This window comes from Spermophilus citellus (genome assembly GCF_964194105.1).
Source record: "Spermophilus citellus genome assembly, chromosome: 4".
Lineage (NCBI taxonomy): Eukaryota > Metazoa > Chordata > Mammalia > Rodentia > Sciuridae > Spermophilus > Spermophilus citellus.
This window is the reverse complement of record NC_138185.1, coordinates 138,761,402-138,778,396: the sequence shown is the minus strand read 5'-3', so window position 1 is coordinate 138,778,396 and position 16,995 is coordinate 138,761,402. Positions and strand designations below refer to the sequence as shown.

At 39.9% G+C, this 16,995-nt stretch overlaps 2 protein-coding genes across 10 annotated transcripts in view; one reads left to right on the top strand and one right to left on the bottom strand.

Moving 5' to 3' along the window:
• Positions 1-5,374, top strand: part of EIF2AK4 (eukaryotic translation initiation factor 2 alpha kinase 4) — a 104,325-nt gene extending 98,951 nt beyond the window's left edge. For 3 of the 8 annotated variants that reach the window (XM_081290980.1, XM_081290979.1, XM_081290986.1), the window contains 6 exons: positions 90-142; positions 1,237-1,334; positions 2,568-2,636; positions 3,144-3,188; positions 4,466-4,584; positions 5,132-5,374. In XM_081290980.1, coding sequence (XP_081147106.1) covers positions 90-142; positions 1,237-1,334; positions 2,568-2,636; positions 3,144-3,188; positions 4,466-4,584; positions 5,132-5,189 — 442 coding nt within the window. In that variant the 3' untranslated portion in view covers positions 5,190-5,374. Of the gene's footprint in view, positions 1-89; positions 143-1,236; positions 1,335-2,567; positions 2,637-3,143; positions 3,189-4,465; positions 4,585-5,131 lie in introns of those variants that run through there. The other 5 variants (XM_081290981.1, XM_081290983.1, XM_081290982.1 and 2 more) reach the window with 5 other exon arrangements.
• Positions 5,375-5,511: 137 nt separating this feature from the next.
• On the bottom strand, positions 5,512-9,374 carry SRP14 (signal recognition particle 14). Of its 2 annotated transcripts, none has more exons than XM_081290987.1 (5): positions 9,290-9,374; positions 9,064-9,136; positions 8,456-8,568; positions 6,941-6,973; positions 5,512-6,285 (listed from the first exon to the last, which is right to left on the bottom strand). In XM_081290987.1, the coding sequence occupies exons 1-5, from the start codon at positions 9,311-9,313 to the stop codon at positions 6,196-6,198; spliced, it is 333 nt and encodes a 110-aa protein (XP_081147113.1). In that variant the 5' UTR covers positions 9,314-9,374; the 3' UTR covers positions 5,512-6,195. The 2 variants fall into 2 exon arrangements, with proteins under 2 accessions (XP_081147113.1, XP_081147114.1); XM_081290988.1 differs by having other exon boundaries at positions 9,253-9,291.
• Positions 9,375-16,995: the final 7,621 nt, after the last annotated feature.

Here is a 16,995-nt window from a genome sequence, read left to right as displayed (position 1 = left end):
TCACTATATGTATAGCTCACTGTGAGTTTTCTATGTTGCTTCTGTCTTATTGACTGTTTTCCTAATTGTTTTTGTTTGCTTGTTTTTAGAGAAGCTTCCGATAATCTTGCAGTGCAAAATCTGAAGGGGTCTAATGCTTCAGGTATAATTACTAATTACAATTGAACATAATATTGCTTGTGTTTATGTTTGCTCAAAGCACTTATGACTGTAGCTAATTCTTTGTGACACTGGAAATATCTTTTTAAAGTAACATGTATACAACAAATTGTACCACACGGAATTCCTATCTATGCTTTGAAACCCATATTCTAGAAAAAGATAAAATTGGTTAAGTGATTCTTCTGATCCACCGTATCTTTGTCTTACTGTCTTATTTTTACAAGTAGTTTAATCTTTCTTAGACTGGGTTTATTGTATAGATTAAATGTGGATCATTTTCTTGAAAATTTCCCTCAAGCAGAGGATTTGAGAAAAATATTTTGAAATTCCTTGGAGACAGTCGTTATGTACATTTTTGGTTTCCATGAAATCCAACAAAGAGATTATGCCTTTAGTCTCATCACCTCTAACAACCCTTCTGAAAAAAAAACTGAAAAAGAAACATTCTGGTTAAGCCCACAGGAAGGCATATTTGGCTTTTAACAGAATCAGGTCTTTCCTTTTATTTCTGTTAGGATTAACTTTATGTTACCATCACATTCCAATACTTTGAGGAATTGAAAGAAGTGTTGGACTGGGTACCTGTAATGCCAGGTACTCAGGAGACCGAGGCAGGAAGATTACAAGTTTGAGGCCAGCCTTAGCAAGACCCTGTCTCAAAAAAAAAAAAAAAAAAAAAAAAAATCGGAAATATATCTTGGTAATAGAGTACTTGCCTAGAATGTGTGAGGCCCTGGGTTCAATTCCCAGCACCACAAAAAATAAAAGTAAAAAAGAAGTAGTAGTAATACAAGAGTTTTATTTTCTGAGGTTCATGAAGTTTGGGGGACTCATGTTGCCTCCCAGTGCTTTGGTATATCTCCACCCAATAAGAGAGCAATCAAACTGGGTTGTTGTGGTTCTAGGCTCTTCCTAGGTTAAGTGTAGCTAGTAGCACAGATAGAATGCAAAGCCTAGACATGACCTAGCCCTTAGAATCACAAAAAGAGAGCTACAAATAAACTGTCATCATTTCTGTGGTGTTTTAGAAACTGGGTAGATAATACCATAAATTCTGAAACTCTCTTGTCTCAGGTTTGTTCGAAATCCATGGAGCAACAGTTGTTCCCATTGTGAGTGTGATAGCCCCTGAGAAGCTGTCAGCCAGCACAAGGAGGCGGTATGAAACTCAGGTACATCTGGTCAAGGTTTCTTTGGCTTTCTAATGTGAGCATCAGAGAAGAAAGCAAGCAGGAAATGAAAATAAGAAACACAGAATTTCTTGGAAGTATCTTTCTACCCACTTCCCTGACCTGATGGCTTCTCAAGATTTCACCAACACAAAACATCTCTGATGCCAGAATTCAACCCCATCTATCCTCCAAAGAGGTGTCAGTGTACACTGAAAGAAGCAACTGTTGTCAGAATGATCACATCTAAACAGAACTTTTCTAATCTGCCTCTTATGGCAGTTTGTTTTTAATCCGAATAACAAAGCAATAGTGGTCAATAATATGACTTGAAGCAGGTTTCTCATTCCTTACATGGTTTTGGTGTGTGCTGTATGCCTAATGCTATGCTAATGGCTATGTAAAATATGAGACACTACAAGGCCCCAGTCATCAAAGAGCTTATAACCTTGGAAGCAAGCATATGCACAATAAAGTTAGAGAATAGAAGAAATTAAGTAATAAAATGCCAAGCTAAGTATATTGAATATGAGTCTTAGAATGTGCCATGGACATATGTTAGGAAAGCATCCATTATGTAGAAATGAAATTAAGGACTGGGTGTATAGCCCAGTGGGAAAGTGCTTGCCTAGTATGCACGAGGCCCTGGGTTCGATCCCCAGCACCACCAAAAAAAAAAAAAAAATAGGACTGAAGTAGAAAAAATCAAATACCTCATTTTTAAGTTCTTCTGATTGTTTATGGGTGGAGACCCATTTTTTGGAGTTCCATGTTCTTATTGCTATTACCTTCCCCTTTCCCCTTTAGCTTAATCCTAAAATCTCTCTGCCTACACATGTACTATTTCATTATTCTGAGTCTTTATTTGGCATCATTTCAAAATTAAAAAGAAATAAGTAATATAAAGAAGTTAGAAAATTTATTTTCCTTATGATCAAAATGACTAGACACCCCTTCTTTCTGAGGTAGAGTAAAAGCAGATCTTTACACACTGGAAACTTTTTTTTTATATTTATATTTTAGTTGTAGTTGGACACAATATCTTTATTTTTATGTGGTGCTGAGGATTGAACCCAGGTCCTCACATGTGCTAGTCATGTGCTAGTCAAGTACTTTACCACTGAGCCACATTGGAAACTTTTATAGGCCTTGATTTGTCACCTTGTCATGTTTTCTGGAATAGAAAATAAGATGGCTTGGTTTAACATGTTCTGAATTACATTTTCTTCCTACTAGGTACAAACCCGACTTCAAACTACTCTTGCCAATTTACATCAGAAAAGCAGTGAAATTGAAATTTTGGCTGTAAGTTCTTTTTGAATATTTTGAAGATGGCCTCTGACCATAATGTCAAAGTGTGACATCAGATTTCAGGGCTTTTTTGCTCAGTGTCACGAGTATCTGGATGTAGACCTTATTGTTACTGATGTGAACCACATTTAATCTAAACATATAAAATACTGGAGAGAAAATTGAAGGTTTGTTTTTCTCTCTCCTTTCTTCCTCTGAAAGACGGAGGAAGGAAAGCAGTGAAAACCAAAATCAGTTTTCTGTTTCAGGGCTTTGCTTTACTAAGTACAAGTAGCAGTGTCAACAAAGCTTTGAATTATGGCATATAGGGGGTATAGTTCCCACAGCTTGTTAGTTCACCAATACTGAGATCTTATCACCACACAGATCATCAAGTCTACTTTATAAAAAGTACAGAGGCATTTCACTCTGCCGACCCTGTTCATACTATCCATCCAGAGTGACACTGAAGTCCTGAGTCAAGGTGTCTGATATATGATGTTCATTTCTGTGAATTAACAGGTGGATCTACCCAAAGAAACAATCTTACAGTTTTTATCATTAGAGGTAAGCAATACAAACTGTTCTACATTGTGTTGATTTACCAAAAGAAAATTAAAAACAGAATTACATTTTCTTAGTATCAGAAAATACTGGCAACACCAGGAATTTAATAACATTGGCCCTTTCATATGTTATATGTATTCCTAAATCAAGGTCACCCAGCTAATACGTAGCATAGCCAGGATTTAGACTCAGGCAGACTAGCAGAATCATGGGGGTTTTTGATGTTGTTTTTTGTTTGGTACTAGGGATTGAATCCAGGGGTGCTTAACCACTGAGCCATATCCCCCAGCCCTTTTTTATATTTTATTTAGAGATAGGGTCTTGCTAACTTGCTGAGGCTAGCTTTGAACTCATAATCCTCCTGCTTCAGCCTCCCAAGCAGCTGAGATTACAGATGTGTGCCACCACTCCTGGCAGAATCTGTTCTTGACAATTATACTACTATGCTGTCTGTCAAACTCCAGCTAGGGAAGGTCATTTGTAGACTAGAACTATACAAAAGATCCTTTTGTAAAAATTAAAATTAATTTAGATCCCTTTTGTTATATAGGTATATGCATTTATTATCAATAGTCTAAATAAGAACTTTAACATTTTTGAATAGTTACTAGTAAGAATACTTAATGAAAGCTACAAATGATTTTTGCAACATATCAAAGAATATATGTCTACCCATTGTTTAGTCACAGGTTAAATTAAAAACTTTGCCCCAAAATTATTATTTACTACATTTTCTGTTGCTCTCACAAGTATATACTACATATACCCCTCTACTAGCAATTTACTGATTTATGATCCAGTCAGATGGACACACATCAAAGACAATAGCTCCATTTTATACAAAGTAAACAGTAGGCAGAATTAATTGATCTAAAGTCACAGCACCCTGGGGCAGGATATTAGCATATCAGGGCTGTGGCATCTAGACTCTACATAGTACCTATAGTCTTTGTTTTAAAGAAAAGGGAGGGCTGGGGTTGTGGCTGTGGTAGAGCGCTTGCCTAGCATGTGAGGCACTAGGTTTGATTCTCAGCACTATATAAAAAAATATTGTGTCCACCTACAACTAAAAATATTTTTTTAAAAAAAATCACTAACAATTCTGAAAAAAAAAATAAAAGAAAATTGATGCTTGAAAGGAAGAACCCCAGCAGTCTCCCAGCTGGTTCTACAATACATTCTTCTGGTATACTTAACAATGGCATATCAGTACTGACCCAGAAGAAGCCAAGTAATAAACCTTCTGCCCTGTTAAGTCTTATCTATTTTTTCCCCAGTGGGATGCTGATGAACAGGCATTTAACACAACTGTAAAGCAGCTGCTGTCACGCCTGCCAAAGCAAAGGTACCTCAAATTAGTCTGTGACGAAATTTATAACATCAAAGTTGAAAAAAAGTAAGTTATCACTTGGGCATAGATTTCATTCACAGGGTTAAAATTCAGGAAGAGCTTTTAGAGTGACATATTTTATTCTTATTGAGATTTGAAGGCTAAAGACAAGCTGTTAGAACTGCAGCTGACAACCAATGAATCTTCCTGAGACTGTGAATCACAAGTCATGATCTTGTCGATAATAAAACACAGCAGAGCTGGGAATAGCTATCCCAATTATCATTTTGTTCACCCAGATAACTTCTATAAGTGTTTAAATGAAATAAAATATAACTTTATACCCTTATGTCAGAATGTCACTCATTCATGTTCTCATTCCACTTAAAGGGCAACAAGGAGGCTGTGAGGTAAATGGGGATCTCCTTGTGTAGAGCCTTTTACTGCAGTCACAGCTTCTGTACAATTTACATATTTTTTTAGTGACTAGCCTTCCATTCTTGTTTTTAATTAAGTAAAGCTACCTTCGTATCTCCTAAAAGTATTTAACTGTTGTTTTTGTTCTTCACTCACTAAACTGTCATTATAATCTGCCTTTTCCCTTCCTTTGCAGGGTATCTGTGCTGTTTCTATATAGCTACAGAGATGACTACTATAGAATCTTATTTTAACCCTGAAGAATTCATTACATTGTTCAGACAGGGGCTTATACTGGAATAATGGAATGTTGTACATTCACTGTCATTTTAAATTGACTTTAAATTCTAAGAAAATGCCCTACTTAGCTTTGTCAGTTTTTCATGTGTAATATATTATAAATTTATCTTTTTGGGTAAAATAAATGCTTTGTCATATGTGTAGCTTTTTTAATTGCAAATCTGTTAACACTGAAGGTTTTATGGAAATAGAACATTAGAAAGTATCCTTGTTCTTCCCTTGATCCTAATGACTAAGCACATGAAAATGTCCTAAAAGGCACAAAGACACCAGAAATCATTACCTTAGAATCTTTATTTTTAATGATTTTGTAATATGTTTTTCCTAACATGGTTAAGCAGATTTTCATTTGGCTATGAGAACTCTTCCAAACTTAATAAATTATGATGATAAACTTATACAACCTGGTGGAAAGAATGTCCATGAGATGATACAACTTTTATAATTGTCAGGTTTCAATTAAAATAATCTAGAAAATAGGGCTAAAGCATTCAGTAATCACATCATCCAGAATTAGTTATTGCCAGACTATTAAAATGGGGGAGGGGGGTTGAGGGGATGTAACTCAAGAGTGCTTACATAGCATGTGTGAGGCCCTGGATTCAATCCCCAGCGACACACACAAAAAAATGGGGGGGGGGGGAATGGGGGGGGGAGGATCACATAAGCACAATGCTGATAACAGGTGTTTAATGATACAATGCTCTTCACAGGGATGACTACAGAGACTTTTTAAAACTAATTTAGGAATTTATAACCATGCATCATAAATCTGAAATAAAACTACTTTCTTACCACAAATAAGTAAACACTGCAACCTTTCTTCTCTTCAAAATAACCCTAATATCACATGAAAACAGTTAATGGGGGAACCAGAAACCTAGATTTATGAACAAAACTATAAACAAAATGGAAATATGTAATTCAGTGGTTTGGTAAAAGCAGGGAACTCAGTGCTCTTCACTGTGCTGCTTTGCTCTTCTTACTCTTGCTCTTTTTGTCTCTCTTCTTCAGCCCATCCATGTTAGCTCTCAATAGGTTTGAATAAGCCTGAAAAACACACAGCCTGACCTTATTAACAGGAGGAGGTACCAACTGGTGGAGAGCTGCCCTACTTCCACAATAGACTTAGGGTAGCCAAAATCAGAAAGCCTACCTAAGAGAATATAGTACCTTTTAAAACACTCTCCCACAGTGAGCTGCACCTTTTTTACTTTATTTTTAAGCAAAAAGGGGAAAAGGCAAGCAACTTCTTTTTCAACTATACTACAGAGTATATCTGAAATTAAGACAACAAAATCTAGATGAAAAACTAGAAAGGAAAAATAATATCAGTGTTGAAATTCATAGCTTATCACCTTTTACCTGAAAAATACTGGTAAAACATCACAGGACAGCAATGAACCCAATATCAACCACTCCCCCACCCCAGTAGTGGGGATGGAACCTAGGGCCTTGCACTTGTGAGGTGAGTGTTTTACCACTGAGGTACATCCCTAGCACTCTCTTCCATTTTATTTTTAAGACAGGGTCTAGCTAAGTTGGTGTCAAACTTGGGATCCTCCTGCCTCAGCCTCCCAAGTAGCTGGGATTACAGGTATTCACCACATGCCCAGCTCCCCAAATATCAATCTTAACTCAAAAGTGTTCACCATTATGCTCTTTTGCCATGAGAAGGGAAACATGGGCAACACTAGGAACTCACCATCTGAAATTTATTCACTTCTTTGGAGCTCACCTGGAAGAAAAGGAAAAAAGATGTCACCCCCTATTTATCCATTCAGTATCCTCTGATCCACCACAGATAATATCTCAAAATATTCATGAAGATGACAGAATTCTAAGTTCTTCCCAACTTCTGATGTTGCACTAAAGGCTATTTTTCTACCTGACTTCCCTCTGCCTCAGGAACAAGCAAAGTAGCTCTGCCTTTTTTATACATGAGAACTGCACCAGAAGGGATAGGCAGAAGTGATCTTCTACAGAAGTTCTATTTCTTATCTCTCTTGAAATCCCTTACAGAGATGACCCTAAGTTTTCTCCCTGGGTTCTGAGAGATGTCAAGTGACTTCTCAGTATTAATGTTTTGTGTAACATACACAAAAACCACTCCCTCCTCATCTTCTGCTTTCCATTTATTCAGACCAATTTAAGCACAACGCAAGCTACTGCAAGAGAAATATTACCTTTAAAGATTCTCAGGTTTTCCTATTTTTTGATATTCCACTTTATTTTTAAAGACCACATAAGCTGGCTTTACTACAAAGGTCTACTCAAAATAACTTATAAAGGGAGAATTATGAACTAATTATTTCTATGTTCTCATGAATAACCTATTTTACTGTGATTAGAGGGGAGTCTGGATCTGCTCCAGCAGAATACAGTTTTCACTCAAGAATCCAGAGTCTTTTGCTTTGCTATACTTAACCTCTACCAGGAAAAGAAAGATCCCTTCTAGAAAATAGGGCTAAATAGAGCTCTTAACTAAATGTATACTCTCTCGTGTACCAAGTCTAACATATAACTATGTTACATTAACCACAAAGACAAAGGAATAATCAGCTAAAAAAGTTGTAGCTCAGTGGTGGAGTGCTTGTCTGTCACACAGAGGCATTAGGTTCAATCCTCAGCACCACATAAAAATAAATAAAGTTACTGTGTCCATCTACAACTAAAAATACTTTTCAAAAGTAAAACAATCATGATACCAAGAAATTATTGAAGGCCCAACACAGTAAAGAGATAAGGAAATAAGTATGCCAAGCACTCCTTCCAGCATTACCAATGTTTTTTCCACAAAAAGTTTAGTATAACAAGTGTTTGACCTCTACCTCCATTTTAATTTTACTGAGATTTCTACTATGAATGTGGTAAAGGAAAGTCCGCATCCCAAAATAGTCTGGGAGCTACACATTTGCTACCTTTTGCCTAAAAAAGAAAAAAAATTAAAAGCCTGGTTCAGATATGATCCATCCTCCGTTCTAAACTCCAAAATTTAGCGTTAAGAATCCAGCTCAGGGCTGGGGATGTGACTCAAGCGGTAGCGCGCTCGCCTGGCATGCGTGCGGCCCGGGTTCGATCCTCAGCACCACATACCAACAAAGATGTTGTGTCCGCCGAGAACTAAAAAATAAATATTAAAAATTCTCTCTCTCCTCTCTCACTCTCTCTTTAAAAAAAAAAAAAAAAAAATTAAAAAAAAAAAAAGAATCCAGCTCACCACTGTGCTGATCTTCTTTTTCCCATCCGTTGCTCTCAACAGACACTTGTTGTCTGAGGGCTCAACGCCCTCCACGGAACCCTTCCTCGGTGTGGGTTTAGTTCGACCATCATCTGCACGAAAAATACATCCTAGTGAACACAGCCATATACGTTGCTGATAGGTAGACAAAGGTTAAAATAGGAAAGAAGGGATCTAAATAGGTGACTTAATCCACTGTCACCGCTCCAGTTCTGTTTATGCTATCAAGGGTTTGGCCAAATCTTGGAGACAACTACAACTTCCACAACAGAAACGCTGTTACATAGGAATATTAAACTTCACTAGTCGCGTTGGGTTTGGTATCCCTGACAAAATGATGACCTCTGACACACTTGGGGCCCACTGTAGCCGGGACGGGCCTTGGTCACAAACACTGAGTGGAAGAGGGGGCACCAACCGCAATTCCCAATATCCCGGGGCCTAAGTCCCTGAATGTGCCCAGTGCAGGGTGGAGGAAGGCAGGGGACTTTGGTGCCTCCCAGACACTAGGACCCAGGCCGGGCATAGCTCGGCTTCCAGGGTTCCCTCTCCCAGCTTCCTTCGTCCCCGCCGAGGTGGCTGCTTACACTTCTTCAAGGTGATGTACACGCTGCCCGACAACCGACACTTCTGGAAGAGCCTGGTGAGCTCCGTCAGGAACTGGAACATAAGAAGCCCGGCCCCATTAGGCAGCCTCAAATCCTCGGACCGCCGCGTCAACTAAGTCCCTGTCCCTCCCTCAAGGCGACACAGAGGTCTGGAGCTAAAACCCGAACCTTCATCAGTCCCAATGCCGGCCAGGCCTGGCTATACCTGCTCGCTCTCCAGGAGCACCATCGCAGCGCTACCGGACGCTTCCGGTCAACATAAGCACTGAGCAGTTGGAACCGGAAGTTTTCCTACGCAGGGCGGGACTTCCGCTGTATGGCCTCGAGTCTCTCCCACCAATCCCTGCCGGTGCCCCGCCCTCCTCTCGCCTGAGTAGGAGGACGTACCCCACTGTTCCCGGAGACTGTGGACCCGGGTAACCGGGGATTTCAAGTCAGAAATCCTCCCACCTTGTTAGTGTGAGGAAGTGAACCACAGAAAGATTAATAGAAACGTGTAATTGTGTATATTTAGCTGTATGTTGGGAAAGTTACGAAACAGTTCATTGCCTCAGTTTCCTTGTTTTTTGTTTTTTTTTGGGGGGGACTGGGGGTTGAACCCAGGGTTTTACGAATGCAAGGCAGACGCTTTGCCACTGAGCTACATCCCAGCCCAGTTTCCCCGTACTTAATGTGAGGATTGATTGTGAAGAGTAAATGCAATTGTCTTAACACATAAAATTAAGTGTTAATTGTGGTACTTAGAAAGTGCTCAATAATCATTAACAATTGTTGTTTTCATTATTATCATTTTCCATGGAGGTCCTTTGAACTCCTTACCAGACTGGGTGGTTCTTCAGGAGCCCTAGAAAGAGGGACTAGCGTCCAGTCTTAGTTCAACTTCTGGGTAGAGATCTGGGTTCTAGGCCCTGCTGGGCTAGTAGCCAACTTGAACCCTGAGCTCTCTGTAAAGCCAAACATTCCATCCTGCAACAGGTTTTTGCTGAAAGCTGCCTAGCTTGTGCCAGGCATTATTTTAGGGGTTGGACATAACAGCAGGACACAGACAAGCTAAGTTCCTGGTTTCCTGGAACTTGGGTCAAAGGGGTAGGGAGGAAGTAATCAACAAACAAAACAAGTGAATAGTATAGCTTAAGATAATAAGTGCTGTGAAGACAACTAAACAAGACAACTAAACAAGGGCTGTAGTGTCAAGTGGCTACCTTAGGTTGGGGCAAGGGGAGTTTTTCATGAAGAGAATTTTAAGCTGAAAGGTAAAAGGACCAGTCATCCAAAGGTTTGAGGACACAGTGTTTCAGACAAATGGAATGGCTAGAGCTAAGACCCCAAAGAGAAAAGCAGTTGCCCTGAGTCACCAAGGCTGGGAGGTGGGGGTGGAAGGTGGGAGAGCACCTGTAGAAAGAAAATTAAAGGAGTATGGAGAGGTATAGCTAGTGACCAGGTCATGTAGGGCCTATGGCCATCATTTGGATTTTGTTCCAGGTATAAAGAGAAGATTCTTGCTAAGGAACTTTTTAAACAGGAAAGTGACAATCTCTTTTCTATTTTTAAAAGATCCCTCTGTGGTGTGGAGAATGCACTGAAAAGAGAGAAGGCAGGAAATAAGGAGCCCAGTTAGGTAATCCCATTACTGCTATAACAAACCACCACAAATTTAGTGGCTTAAAAGCAGTATGGATTTATTCTTTGATATGTCTGGAGGTCAGAAGTCTAAAATCAGTGTTTCTGTAGGCCTACATGTGAGAAATAGAAAATCTGGTGGTACATTTTAGAATATAGCTTTAATTGGATCCAATTGTAACCATTTTAATTATACCCCTTTCCTTTGTCTGCCCCAATCCCATAGATGTAACCCAAAACTCCTTTAATCAGAGCATAGGACAGTGCTGTATTATGTTAGGGATATAAGCAGGTGGACTGCCTGCCCAGGGGAGTTTGCTAGCCAGGTTCCTGTAGCATGCCTTTCTGACAGGAGTAAAAGTTTGATTTGTTCACCCAGCTTCAAGCACATGTCTGATTCCCAACCCCCGCCCTCTCAATATTTCTAACATATATTCCATCTGGATGCTTCCAGGAAGAATTTGTTTATTAATCTTCTAGAAGCTACCTGTGTTCCTTTGTCTCTGGCCCCTTCCTCAAATCACTACAAGTTCTTTCTTCTATTGTACTACCACAATCACTATTACTCTTTCTACTACTGATTTTGATGTTCCTGCCTTCCTTGGATGAGGATCTTTCCAGTTATCATTGGGCCCACTAGGATAATCCAGAACAGTCTATCGCAAGATCCTTAATTTGATTACATCTGCAAAGTTCCTTACTCATGTAGGATAACATATTTACAAGTTCTGGGTATGAGAGCACAGACATCTTGGGGGCATCCAACCTACCACTGAGCTTACCGCAGGTGCTCTTCTGTTTGCAGTGGAAACAATGCACATACAATTGAATGTGAACATTAACAGGAAAAGAGGAATGGAAATGACTCATGAGTCATGCTAATATATGTATTTTTAAAGCAAGATTTTTGTTGGGCATGGTGGCACAGGGCTGTAATCCCAGCAACTTGGGAGACTGAGGCAGGAGGATCAGAAGTTCCAGGCCAGCCTCAGCAGTTTAGCAAGACCCTGTCTCCAAATTTAAAATCAGGCTGGGAATATAGCTCAGCGACAGAGTGCCCCTGGGTTCAAGCCTCACTACCAAAAAAAAAAAAAAAAAAAAAAGACCTTTAGGTTTGCTTTTATATGGTTGATATGAATATTTAAATTTAATTGAATTCAAATTAAATGTTTTTAATTTCTCAGTCACTTAGCCACATTTTGAAGCTTTTGTAGCCACATGTGGCTTGGACAGTATATTCTGTTGGACAATCAAAAGCAATGAGCCTGCTATATAATAAATGCTCAAGGGCTGGGGTTGTGGCTCAGCGGTAGAGCACTGGTCTAGCACGTGCGAGGCCCTCAGCACCACATAAAAATAAATAAATAAAATAAAGGTATTGTGTCCAACTACAACTAAAAAATAAGCATTTAAAAAAGTAAAACTAAATGCTCAATAAACAGTATCAAAAAAGATTATACACCTCTATCATTTGGATATCACTAACCTCATTTCTACCTATATCTAATACCACCTGTACTGTTAGTGAATATTTTTCTTTAAGTTGACTCATTTTATACTTAAATACGTTTAATATCATTATCATAAATGGAAAACGAGTATCATTTTTCCATAATTAAAAGATATCACAAAAATAAGTACCATGAAATGATGTTGCTAAATTTAAAAATGTTTAGATTTAAATTTTTAAAGCAATTAATAAAATGGAGCTAATTGATTTATCAGTTTATATCTGAGAATAAATTTCCCAGTGAGAAAAATGATATTTTTTATGGTCAAGTTATCAGTCAAGTTAAATAAGTCATGGTTAGATTTTGATGTTATCTAAAAACCAAAATTCCTACTTGCAATTATGTGTTGTTAAAATAATATATTATTAATCAGATTATAATTTAAATATATAATAGAGGTTATAACTTTTAGTCCTTTGAGCAAAGAAGAATGCATGTGAGGCAGGAAATTTGGTCACTTTTCTCCCTCTCTCTCTCACTCCAGGAGAACTGAGAGATAAAAATGACTTCCAAATCCCCTTCTACATCATGGAGGACTTTAGCTAAATCTGGGTAGACCAAGGGTAAAATGGAGCCCCTTAGCACATAACTCTAGCATCTGCTTTGCCCAACCTTGGCTGCCTCCCCATGAGCAGGGGGATTCTATAGTAAGACCAGGGGGAGAAAAATACCCCCTGCTCCCTGGTGGCCTGGGACACCCAAGGGACCTGAATGAATATGCCTGCTTGTACCACTAAAAATTATCTCCAAAAATGGTGGTGGTCACATGTGTCTTTTCCACAGAGAACAATTTATTAGGTTTTAATTAGGGTTATATTTTAATTAGGGTCAAGAATTAGGTTTGGGTTTGAATGTGATCAAAGGGTATTGTTAAAGTTAGAGCTGATGAATTTACTGCTAGTTACTTTAATGTAATTACACTTTGTAGTGCTTGGAAAGTATGATGGTCAAAAATTCCCACTAGTTCCTACCTGCCTGAGTTTGAATTCCAGTTCTACCTCTTCTTGTGTAAGTGGCCAGAGGCAAATTACAGAATCCCTATAAAAAGATAATTTGCAATAAGCAAAATATGACTCTCATAGATATATGAAGTATAAATGTTTATTATAAGGGAACTAGGTAGCTGTTACAATTCACTCAAAGGAGAATACAAAGAACAGATGCATTTATAGATCAGGAATTCTGAAATGAATTTGTAAATGCAAGCAAAGCTGAATCTTCCACAGGAGGGGCCCAGGGTTGTCCCTCCACTGAACAGAGGTGGAATCATCTGCACTGCCATGGGTTCTTTTTTCTTGGCATTGCTGGGGATTGAACCCAGGGCCTTGTGCATATGAGGCAAGCACTTTACCAACTGAACTATATGCCCAGCCCCCTGCCATGAGTCCTCTATAACCCACAGAGAGGCAATAAAAGAACAGAATCAGCTAATCCAAAATGGCAAGGGCTAAATCATGTATAGTTTCCATTGGAAATATCCACTAACCCTTGCTTTGTGCTTCGTCGTGTTTTTTTTTTTTTTTTTGTCTTTTTCTTTCTTTTTGTCTTTTACTTTTGTTTCCACTAATCTTTTTTGCTTATTCTAAATTTACTTAAATCCCTCTGTACCATAATCTCTTCATCTGTAAAACTGGGATGCCTACCTCACTAATAGGTAGAGAAGTAAAGGAGCTGGGCTGTACATTTTTATGTCCCAGTCACATAGATTAGATTAGATTAGAGTTGACCATAACCGTTTCCTCCTTGCCTGTGTGGATTTGTCCTACAGAAGCAGACCACAAGTAGCAGGGATTAGTGCCAGTCTTGCCAGACAGGCACACTTTAAAGAGACTGTCCTCTGGGCTATTTTGACTGTTTTCAATTTCACTCTGAGGGGAACCACACCTTGGGTTCTGAGCTGCCTCACCCAAGATCCACTGTGATGACTTTAGGGTCACGTCCTGATAAAGGAAGGAAAGTGTCACTGAAATGCAGGAGGATTGACATTGGATGGGTTTGTGTTCCAGGTGACAGGAGCAAGGTCCTAAGGCTTAAAGACCTCCTGAGTCAGTGGGAAGTGGTTAGTTCTGGTGGAGGCAACCCAGGGAAGACCAGAGGGAGAGAACTGGGTGCCCTCAGAAGAAAATAACCATCATAAACCACTATAAAACCGTGTCAACACATTCGCCTGACTGAATCCACTCTGATACTTACAGCTACCAATTCCTTTACTCTTTTCTTTAGTCACCAAGTATTTGTTGTGTCTACCTGGGAGACTCAGAGCTCTAGGGACTTCTGCTCCCATTGCTGCCCCCATCTCCAGATGAAGTCTTGGATTTAAATTCTAGCCCCAGTGCCCCAGAGAGACTAAAAGGCCTGGATTGACTTGGAGTCTGAAGGCATGGATTTTTCCCATTCCTTCACTTTGTGTGAGACCTGGGACAAAGTACTTACCTATACCTTATCCTCCACATAGTACCTACCCCATGAGTCGCTTTTGGATTTCAAGGAGATAATTCACACAAAGTGTTCGTAGTGAGCACCCAACTGATTGAGTTTTTTCCACCATTATGTTGAGTATTTAGAATAGTTTACTAAGGTCACTTCCTGCATTCTAAGAACTACTGCTTCTCTCTCCAAGTCCCTTCTTGGGGCCCTAAGGAAGTTTCCAGAGCCTACAATTGTCAGTGATTTGCACTGGCCTCTGCTTGGTCATGGCCTCCCTTAGCCTCCCCAGGCAGCATCCCCCAAGCAGCCGCGCCCCCCCCCAGGGCCGGCCTGCAGCACTCCTCACAGCCAGCAGGGGACACCCTGGCCTCGCTGGACAAGAGCAGCCGCAAGCAGCTCCTGCAGCTTGTCCCACCATTTACCAACCAGAAGAATTTGTGGTCATTATCCCTCAATATTACTTCGGTGGAGACAAGCTTTCTCTGTAACAGGGATATTATCATACATTCATTGAGCAAGGACTAAATGAGCATCCACTTCTGCCAAGCACTACTCTAATTCCTGGAAGCCAACTAAATTCCTTATCAGAGGGACTATTTGCTCATCTTTATTTATTGAGAAGTTCCTTGGTGCTAGGCTCATTTCTGGGTGTTTTGCATATATTCTCTCTTAAATCCTCACAACAGTCCTGACAGTTGAGTGTGGTCTCTTATGTCCGTTTTTTGGCTGGGGACACGGAGGCACTGAAGTGAAATGAAAAAGGTGGAATGGAGATTTGAACCTGGAGGGCTGACATTGTGCTGTGTGTCGGAAAAGAGCATGCCAATGAAGGCCGTTTAAGGACAAGCCTGGTAGGGAGCAGTGCCTTTCAGATGCCCAAAGCAGTGGTGGCAGGTGGATAGAAGGTGGTTGAAGGGAGGGAAGGCAGAAAAAGAAAAAAAGGTCTGACCAGAATAGAAAAATCTGGGGTTCCACTCTCTACCCCTCAACTTTCCTCCACCCTCTTAGTAGGATGCCTACCCAAAGCCTCTATCCTTCCCCCTCCAGAGTCAGAGTCTTCAATCTGTGCATTCTAGACCCAAATGACACTTTCTGACTGTGTTTTTGAAGGAAATTCACTTTCATTTTTGATCCACTACCTCCTCAACTATAAAATAGGAATGTCTTCCTCACACTGCTCAGGTGAATTAAGTGTGATAATGTAGACAGAAACACATTATAGATGAAACTTGATGCCAGAAAAGTCAGGTTTCAGTGTTCTTTTCCCCTCCTACTCAAGCAATACTCTGAGCATAAAGAATAAGTCCTCCCACTCACCCCTGCCCCAACCTCAGGCCCTCACTAACCTTAACAAGCTAGGTAGAGGAAACCCATCTGTCTAGTGGCTACACCACCATAACATGTTCATCACAAATATCCCACACACTCCATTTTGAGAGAAAACTTGGGCAGTGTTGAACAAAAGAAAAACTCTAGGGTGGGGGATATAGCTCAGTTGGTAGAGTGCTTGCCTTGCATGCACAAAGCCCTGGGTTTAATACCCAGCACCACACACACACACACACACACAAAAAAAAAAAAAAAAAAAAAAAAAGAAAAGAAAAAGAAAGAGAAAGAAAGAAAGAAAAGGAAGAAAGAAAAAAAAAAAGCCCCCACCTGGCTAATGGAAGGATTTCAGGTGCTGGGGCTTTGGAGAGATGTGTAGGAATTCCCAGTATCCCACAGACTAATCCATGAACAGTCTCTGGCCCCACGTACCTAGAAGGCCAGCCTTGTACAGAATCAGGTAGTGTCACGAAAAGCCTGTGAGCTTTACTATGTTGTCCCCTTCCCATCCGTAATTTCCCTCCTTGCTGAACCTCAAGAAGTGGGATCAGCATACCCCACATTGTATAAGGGGAAACTGAGGCAGTTGTACAGAACTGGTTATTGCTCAAACAGTTCCAAACAAGTGAGAAGTCAGAAGAATGACAGACCTTGTCTTCTTCCAGTACTTCTCTTCCTTCCACATTCATAGCTTTAGGGCAGAAGGAGGGGCTCCTCTGTTCTTGATAATCAGGGGTCTCAAATTTAAAAATTTTCCACCTGGAAATAAAGGACAGCAAATTATATAACCAGAGTTTCTGCACAAATTACCCAGGTGTTCTAACTCCCAAAAGCACAGATGCTGTTCATTTCTCCAAGTCATAATTTATCCTTGATTGTCCAGGGAAGGCCGCTCCACCTCTGACAGACCAATAGGGATAGATTTATATGGGGGAAACTCAGACATAACGGACAGACTCCCCATCTGATTAAGCCAAGTACTGGTAATAACATCAATGAATCACTGACTAATGAATCACAATATCAA

What these genes read in the sequence shown, in the direction of transcription:
- SRP14 (XM_081290987.1), bottom strand. Translation starts at nt 9,313, where the DNA reads ATGGTGCTCCTGGAGAGCGAGCAG. An exon ending in TGCTCCTGGAGAGCGAGCAG is followed by an intron (nt 9,137 to 9,289) that starts GTATAGCCAGGC and finishes CTTATGTTCCAG; the next exon opens with TTCCTGACGGAGCTCACCAG. An exon ending in GTACATCACCTTGAAGAAGT is followed by an intron (nt 8,569 to 9,063) that starts GTAAGCAGCCAC and finishes TTTTTCGTGCAG; the next exon opens with ATGATGGTCGAACTAAACCC.